Source organism: Cynara cardunculus, unplaced genomic scaffold, assembly GCF_001531365.2.
Source record: "Cynara cardunculus var. scolymus isolate 2C unplaced genomic scaffold, CcrdV1 Un_Scaffold_2862, whole genome shotgun sequence".
NCBI classification, from domain to species: domain Eukaryota; kingdom Viridiplantae; phylum Streptophyta; class Magnoliopsida; order Asterales; family Asteraceae; genus Cynara; species Cynara cardunculus.
In genome coordinates, this window is record NW_020201246.1 from 20,187 (window position 1) to 29,593 (window position 9,407).

At 37.2% G+C, this 9,407-nt stretch overlaps 1 protein-coding gene across 1 annotated transcript; it reads right to left on the reverse strand.

Annotated features, from left to right (window-relative positions):
- Nucleotides 1-2,850: 2,850 nt before the first annotated feature.
- LOC112503316 (uncharacterized TPR repeat-containing protein At1g05150-like) lies at nucleotides 2,851-5,724 on the reverse strand. Its single transcript, XM_025107378.1, has one exon. It carries the CDS (start codon nucleotides 5,442-5,444, stop codon nucleotides 2,985-2,987), a length of 2,460 nt encoding a protein of 819 aa, XP_024963146.1. The 5' UTR covers nucleotides 5,445-5,724; the 3' UTR covers nucleotides 2,851-2,984.
- Between the last annotated feature and the right edge of the window lie 3,683 nt (nucleotides 5,725-9,407).

The window sequence follows — 9,407 nt, forward strand, 5'->3', positions numbered from 1 at the left end:
GGAGGGATTTGAAGACCGACGATCGTAGGGTGGGGGGAGGGATTTGAAGACCGGCGATCGTAGGGTGGGGGGAGAGATTTGAAGACCGGCGACGTGGGATGGGGGGAGGGATTTGAAGACCGGCGACGTGGGGGAGGGGCTGTGAGCGATGTGTGAGACCTGTTGGGAGAGAGGGCAAATATGGAAAACGAGGAGTCTGAATGGTTTAGAGACCCCTTAGATGCAAAATGGTTAAGAGAGAAAATGTAACCATTCAGAGCCATTTTTTTTGCCAAACAACCTTGACCTCTTAGCGATTAAGAGGTTGGCTCTTAATGTAACCATTAAGAGCCAAACAAACAACCCCTGAATTAATGACTTAACTGGTGTTTGATTTAGGCAAAGAGCCAAAGAAATGAAAATGAAATGGATTGATTGTAGGAATGGATTTTCAGTTCCCTCAATTTGATCTGGAATGAAGAAATAGACCCATTATCTATACTATATTATAAAGTATTTGACAAAAACTTTTCAAAACTAATTTTTATGCGTAAAATACTGTTTATTAATGCATATTATTAAAACTCAAGATTGTAAGTAGATTGTACGCAAGTACAACTTATTAAAACTCTATATCTGAATTCGTGTAACTAACTGTTGATAAACATCTCATTTTAAATATAAAAAATTTAAAATATAATTAGGATAATCATTGAATTCTAACATAATACTTAATTATTATCTTTATAAAATTTATAATATTAAACCAAAAATAAATTATTTCATTATTAAACTCATATTAAATTATTTTAAAAAAATAAATTACATAAATTATATAAAAAATAAGAACTTTTAAATAGTTGATTTAATACTAATTTCGCTTATTTAAAAAAATTATAATATTTCATTCAAAAATAAAAACATTTTATTTTTTCTCAAAACCACATAAAATCGCATTATAATATCGATAAAGCCAAAATATAAAACAAAACATTAAAATCAAGATGTATCTCGCTGTATTACGTGAATACCCTTCTAGTATTATATAAAGTAAACAATTTTTTATTTTTTATTTTTATTAATTACTATTTAATACTCCTAGTTGAGCTCACCTTCTATATTTGAATCCCCTTTTTATCGGGAGCATCATCAACATATTCTCCAAACTGGATTTTTTGGGGATTTTTTGTTTTAACAAAATTTTCAAAACCTTCTTCAAAATGGAGAAAGTATGAAAAAGATTGTGAAAAATATCAAATTTAGAGATTTAAAAAAAATAACTACATATGAAATAAAAAACTATTAGGGTTATTCACCAAAACGACCAAAATATACTTGATATATTAGCGAAATAACCAATTTTTACCAAAATTGCCAAAATAACCACACGGATCGCCCCCGGGGTAGATGTTTTACCCGGGGGGGGGGGGGGGGGGGGATCCTGACCAAAAAGTACAAAAAAAAATTAAAAAATTAATTTGGTGGGTCCCACAATTCACATGTATCACCTTTTGAAAACCAAACACTATTTGATTCGATAAGTGGAATCTACCCTTGGGGCGATCCACCTCACCCAATCGCTCTCCGGGGGCGATCCATGTATTTTTTTCTTCATTTTTTGGTCTTTTAGTTTATATCGATTAAGAGGTGTTTTTAATAAATATGAGATGATTTAAACTGTTTTTTTTTCTTTTTAGGACCAAATGTCATGGTTTTAGTGATTATAGTCCCCCGATCGCTTATTTATAAATCGTTACATAATAAGACAAAATATATCGTTAAATCGGTGTCAAATCATAGACACTAAATGACGAGATTAGCTGTCAAACTACATAAATCAGATATAATATCTGATTTTTGTCCCCCGAATCAAATAAAAATAATTTTTTTTCATGTCCACAATTATCATGGTTTTATTTTATAAATTAAAACCATGACATTTGGTCCTAAAAAAGTATAAAAAAATTAAATACCGTCTCCTATTTATTAAAAACACCTCTTAATTGTCAAATCGATTTAGACACTAAAAGACGAAATAACGGTCAAACTACGTAAATCAGATATAATATTTGATTTTTGTCCCCCAAATAAGATAAAAATAATTTTTTTGTGTCTACAATTATCATGTTTTATTTTATAAACTTAAACCATGACATTTGATTCTAAAAAGGTAAAAAAAAAAGTTTAAATATTGTCTCCTATTTATTAAAAATACTCATTAATCGATATAAATAAAAATAAAAAATGGATCAGGCGAGGTGGATGGCTCCAGAGGTAGATCCCACTTATCGAGACAAATAGTGTTTGGTTTCTTAAATGTGATGTATGTAAGACCCACCAAATTAATTTTTTAATATTTTTTATCAAATGAGAGAGGATCGCCCCCGGTGGTCAAACCTTTTGTTTCTCCGTTTTAAAGAATATAACTGCCTCCAAACATATCATAATATTTTTATACATCTTGAGTGTTGTTTTAACCTAAAAAGGTTCCAAATACCAATACTCTTAAACAACCGGTGTTTGGTAAAGCTAAAAGCAAAAGTACAATCATTAAACCAAACCATAACCTCTTTCCCTATGCCAACTAACCAATTTATTATATCTTACTTGCTACCCTCGATTCAATTTACTTTTCTTTTTAAGTTGAATTCAAAGTTATTAAACCAGACTGCTGTTGGAGCAGTCTTCGAGTATAGGGTGATAGAGATGGTACAAGAGCCGATCCTGGTAGCACCAAGATGGTCGGAATAAACCTCAACGATGAACGTGATGATGAGTCCTACGACGGATGTTTGGGACATTTTAGGCGAATCCCATATCGTCCGTTACAAGAATTCAAGTAAACCTCTTAAATACCATGACTACATTTATGGCTCAAAAACCTTCCTTGTTAAACAAACAACTCTACATCTCTAAAGATTTATTACAAAACACCCCTCAAATAACATCCATCAAACACTCCAAAACTAAAAAATCTAAAGGTTTAAATTGTCATTTTACAAAGCCTATGAGTTAGTAGTAGTAGTAGTACCTGACGAGCTTCTTTTAGAATGTTGTGAACTAAACCACATACACTTATCTTTTACTGCTTCACTCCCTCTACCATACTCTTTAAACTCATACTCCTCTTGCTTCAACCCATTCGGAACTTTCCCTTCACTGTAACACTGACTACACACACTAAATCGCGATTTCATCTCTTTAAACCGCGACCCGATGACAGGGTATCGGCAGACGGCGCACGCGTGGCTGCCATGCCGATTCCGGTCCCCGTTTTCAAGCTTCAAAAGGGTAGACATCACTCCGAAACCCCAATCTGGATCATCAAACATAGCAAGAAACTCGGCCAACGACACCATTGAACCGTCTGTTTCGCCATGGATTTCTAATCTCTCACTGATCGTTTGTGACGGAATATAGATTGATCTCAATAGCTTTATGTAGTGTAAAGCATCGGCTTTTCTAATCTTTCCATCGTTCCCATTTTCGTTCACTGGTCGCCATAGAAGTGAATCGAATGCTACCCTTTTCCTTTTATCTGGTGTGCCACCACAAATTGGAGCTAGAACTGCAAAAAACATGCCCAAATCCACCCTCCCAGATTCTGATTCGTCTAAAACCGAAAGGATTTTGAGGTTAATAGCTTTAACAGCTCCTACAAAAGTTTCGGGTTTCAAGAAACTCAGTAACCTTCGAAGAATGGCCTCTAAAGCAGCTTTACGTATCGATTTCTCAGGGACTCCATAGCCAGAATACGTCAAAGGGGCTTCAGTTTCGTTCATATCCTTCTTAAGAAGCTCGACATCACATCTAAACAATCTCGTGATCCTTTGAAAAGACCGAATATCAAGAGCAGTGGCTAAATCCTGCCTCATCGTGGTTTTTTCACCAACGGTTTTGAACTTTGAAGGTTCCACGACAGTAAACGAATCCTCCTCGTTTCCATTATTACCCTTGAGTTTCTTCTTCTGAAGTTGCTTCAAATGAGAAAGGGCATCGTGCAATTCAACCCTGCTGGTCATTTTCAAAGCCTCTTTCAAAGATTTTTTCGCTTCTTCGGTTTCCCCTGCACCTAATAACGAAACCGCCTTATTAAGCTGAGCCCTCCAATGGTTAGGCCACAGCCCCAAGACCCTAACGTAAACCTCTGAAGCTCGTTGGTACCGACCCATATCCATATAAAGACCACCAAGATTATACAAAGCATCAACATGACCAGGCTTCAAGTCAATCGCTTTCTGAAACTCTTTAACCGCGTTCTCATCGTTGCCCATCGCGTGCAAAGCCGAAGCTAGATCACAATGGGCATCAGCATAGTCATGTTTCAGGAAAATGGCTTCTTCTAAGGCCTTTACAGCAGCCTTATACTCACCTACACCAAATAAAGCACTACCCAGAAGTTTTAAAGCTCTAAAATGAGTTGGGCAAAGAATAGCAGCTTCTCTGTAATGCTCACAAGCTCTCATAACCATACCTTCACCTTCAAGAGATATCCCAAGATTCACATGAATCTGAGGAAGAAGATAACCCCATTGATTACCACCTGCTTCAGCTGCATCTAAAGCTAATATGAACTCATCTTTAGCTTCACTGTGTCTGCCAAGAACATAATAACAGTTTCCTGACCTAAAATGTGGACGGACGTCCGTGGGTTGTAATTCACAAGCTCTTTTGAAACATACCAAAGATTCTTTAGATAATTGTTGGTCGTATAAGATCCGACCTAATGCCATATGCCCATCGAAAGCTTCTTCTCTTGATCTTGACCCATCTGCCCTGGACCTTAAAACCCCTAATTCCTTCACGAAAACAGTATAATCATGGCGGTTTTCTTCCCAAACGATCTGTTTGTTCATCTCCGTTGATGGGCCGAGCTCACGAGACCAACCTGGATCGGAATACGCATCGGAATTCTCGCCTTTCATCTTCAAATCCTTCATTTGTTTCGTCTTCAACCTCTTTATCAGAATCTCCAAATCGTCGACGAGTTTCCACGTGTCGTCGAAGATAATCCCGTGGTTTGGCGACGCCGCCCATGTCGCCGTCCGGTGCTGCTTTTGCGGCTCCGGCGACTTCACTCTCTCATCAACGACCGACGATGTGGAAGCTTCTTCGAACGCCATGGAGGCTGCAGCTTCGTTATTGTCAATGTTGTTGTCATCGTCGTCGGGTTTCAGCTCAAGTCCCAAAGCTTCGAAATCACGGTCGACGTCGCCGGCACCGTCGTCGTAGGTACGTAACAAGCCATCGTAAGTAAGACCTGTAGCGGCGTCGATGAAATCGCCATAGGTACGGAAAACTTCGTCGAGGATGGCACTAATCTGCTCGTTGCTAAATTTAACCCTAGGGTTTACAGCAACAACAAGAGCAGCCATTTCTTGTCTGTTAAGACCACCATCTCTGTTCAAATCAAACTGATGAAAGATCCTCTTCACCTTCTCCGATCTGCTACCTCTTGTCGCCATTTTTGTGTACCCTCAGAAGCTCAAAATGCAGACTTTAACAAAAGGAAATGGAGGTAGAAGGCAACCCCACAACACAAGATTGATTGGGTAGAATCTTGAAGCGAATTAGTATTGTAATTTACGGAAAAGATGTAGAAATTTCAACCTAAAATGGGTCCAAGAAAGAAGAAGAGTACAAATCAATTAAAGAGAGACAGAGATGGAGATAGGGGGAGAGAGGTGGTTGATATCATCTTCATCATCTTCTACCTTCTTCTGTGCCTGTCTGGCTTCAGCTGTGATGATGGCGATGGTGTGAGAGGAGACAAACTTGAACCATTGTTGTCAATCTCCTGCTGCCTGTTAATTTAATCTTATTTTATTTTGGGTGATTCTTAACAAATATTCTTTAGAGATTTATCCTCTAATCTCTATAATTTTACAACGACTATTTAAAGTGAATTACATTTTTGGTCCATGTTCTTTTGTTTTGGTCTATTTTTTGTGTTTTAGGGCTAAATATGTCTTCTTAGTTAACACCGTTAACTAAAGCTTCGTTAGTCATTTCATATATTCGGGAGGGACATTTTAATCATTTTATCCTCTTTTCTTATATTTCTGTAAAAACAAAAATGAAATGAGATTTATAATATAAATTATATATAAAAAATACTAGTACCCAATAGTGATGGCCAAATCGGCCCGACCCGGCTCGGGATCGGTTATGGGATCGAAAACCGAGACTGATTGGTGTTTTTGATAGTTTCGTGGGGGCCCGAAAATTCAAATAGTTTTATAAATAAATGTATTTTCAAATAATTTTATAATGTATTTTTATAAGACAATGTAATTTTAATTATATTAAAACGCATTTTTAAAGTGTATTTGAGTGACCCAATTGTAAATTTTATAATGTATTAAAAATATATATCATTAAAAAAAAATTAAAAAATCTTATTTTTTTAATGTTGGGACAGGTTAGGATTGGGACTGGCGGCCATAACCGGTTATGAAATACCTTGACCTGTCCAACCATTTTCGACCGAGATCAGTTACGTCGGGACCGAGACCGGTTATGCCGGGACCGGTTATGTTCGGACTGGTTATGCCCGGTTATGAAAAAGCTTAGGACCGATTAGGCCCGGCCCGGGACCCATTTTTGGCCATCACTAGTACCCAATGCTTAGCTTTCTCGGTAAAGACCAACCTCAACCTTCCTTTCTCCCTTGCAACTTCAGATTATAATTATCGTTGCCATCCAATCTTAGATTCTCCCTTGTTCCTTCTTTCTTTTCCAACTGAGACCACCATCATGACCTCCTCTGTCAATCCGACTGGGCTTCTCCATCCTCAATTATGAGACCATCGACCGACCCTTTCCCTCCCCTCACTATGGCACCAGTTGAACCTCCATCCATTTACCATCTTAGGCGAATCTCACATTACCGATTACAAAAAGGAAGATTTTAGGCATGTGCATGAGGACGTCAAGAGTTTAAGTGGGAGAGTCTGTAAGAACTCGTACCTCATGGATAGAAATGGAATTTGTAAGCTCCTTATAAGCATCAAGTTGTGACGTACCAATAACTTCCGCCATGGTTTTAAGTTTGATTCGAAGTTCTTGGGTCAACCCGTTGCTTTGGGCTTGCAGTGTTACAAATGGTATCAAAGTCAATCTTTGTACCATCGGGATGGTGGGACAAACCTCATCGGGTATGATGAGTTCTTGAGGGGGAGGTTTGTTAGTCCCAAAGGGAATGACAATAAACATAAAGTAATTGTAGAAAGGGGTTGAATACAATTACACAGACTTTTTTCAACTTTTTAATTCTTATTGATTTATATCAAGAATTAATACACACAGAAATACACAAGATTGTTGTGGAAGATAGGAAAGGAAAACCTAACCTAAACAATCTTACAAGGAGAAGAACTTTCAAGAACAACACAAAGAGTTCTTGAAAGGAAATGAAGAACACTAAGAATTTCTTCGCACACAGGAGAGCAAGGGAGAAGAAGAGAATAGCCGATTGCTTTGAGAATGCACTAAGTAATCTTGCAAAAGCCAGTTATGTGCATGGGAGATGCACACTGCCTTTTTATACTACCTTCAGCATTTAATGCATGGGGACACTTGACACCTGAGGATAAGAAGGCAGGGGTTGACTTGACCAATGTTGATATCTCATTTTCATCATACACAGCGTGCATACAACACTATTCATGCAGAGACAAACTTTGCAGAGATATGGTCAGTCTGTAGGAAGATCTCATTTGGATGGATATGTAGCTTCAAGCAGCTACTCACAAATCTTCGCTTCATGATCTTCAATCTTGAGTCCATGAAGATTTTCAATCTTCGGTCCATGATCTTCAATCTTGAGTCCATGAAGATTTTCAATCTTCGGTCCATGATCTTCAATCTTGAGTCCATGAAGATTTTCAATCTTCGGTCTATGAAGATCTTCTTTCAATCGGTTTGTAGCATCAAAATATTTTCAATATTCATTTCAGCTACTTTGGAGTCTTGGTGTATATATTAGACAGTTGATCCACAACACCGCATCGGTGACCTTCTGTCTTCACATCGGCTAGTCTTCGATTTTGCCAATGGCTTAAGTATGTACCAAGACACCAATATATAAAGAACCAATAACTACTAAGTGTTGCTAAGGTAGAGAAACAGATCAGTGGGTCATCAACAAATCAATAGGTGACCCAACAAGGTTTGTAACATCTTAGGCGAATCCCACATCGCCAATTACAAGGAGAAAGATTTTGAGCATGGCCTGACAAGGACGTAAGGAGTTTAACTGAGGAAGTTTATAACAACTCGTCCCACATAGATAGAAAACGGATTTGTGAGCTCCTTGTATGCCTTAAGTTACCAATAAATTATATCATTGTTTTAAGTTGGATTTGAAGTTATTGGACAAGTCTGTTGCTTTAAGCTTGGGATGTTAACATCCGTGGGGCACTGCCTTTTTGTGAGCTTGTATATGGTTTTGGTTTACGACAATTCAACTTCAGATGATCTTGGTTTACAAACTTGATGATTTTGATTTCGAACGAATCAAATAAAAACACTTCAAAGAAGCAACAGAAGACAAAAGATCAAACAAATCTGATTTGGGGTTTTGCTTTCGAACGATTTAGATCCATATTCAAATGCATAGTGAAATCCACAGTTTTGATTTATATTTAGATTTGGGTTTTTCCTTTGAATCTGATTTATATGAATGAGAGTTGATTTTTGATTCTTGAGTATATTCATGTTAATCTTCAAATGGGTTTTGTTCATTTGTTCTCACTCATATTCATCTTTATAAAATTTATGTTCTTGTTATTTGTTTTAATCTAATGGTGTTTTTGTGGTATTGATCTTAATTTTTTTTTGCTTCAGATCTGTGTTTGACGGTGGTCGGTGAAGGTGGAAGATGGTGGTGGCGATGGTTGTGAGTGGCGGCGGCAGTGTTGGTAGCGGGGGTATGTTCTTGGTTGAGGAGGAAGAAGATGGGAGGAAGGAGGGTAAAGACCAGATTGCCCCTCACTCAAGACGCACACATGAGGTGACTAATGGAACTCTAGTTAACGGTGTTAACTCGAGAGACATTTTGGGCTTTAGAATATAAAAATGGACTACTAGTGTAATTTACGAATTTTAAGGACCAAAACCTAAAACCAGTCAGATAAGGGACCAAAAATTAATTCCTTATAATATTTAGAAAAAAAATGTAGAAATTTATAATTACTATATATAAAGATGTCACATTCATTTTTCCAAGGAATCGTGACAACATGTCTTAACATAAAACATACACAACCATTAATAGTTAGAGCATAAGACTATAACATAATAAGTTAATAACAATTATATCGTCTTTAACTACAAGGATGGTGCCTGATTGGTTTGAGTGTGGCTTCAAAAGTCAAAAATACCAAGAGGTCTCAGGTTCAAATTCAAGGAGAAATAAAAATCCCCTT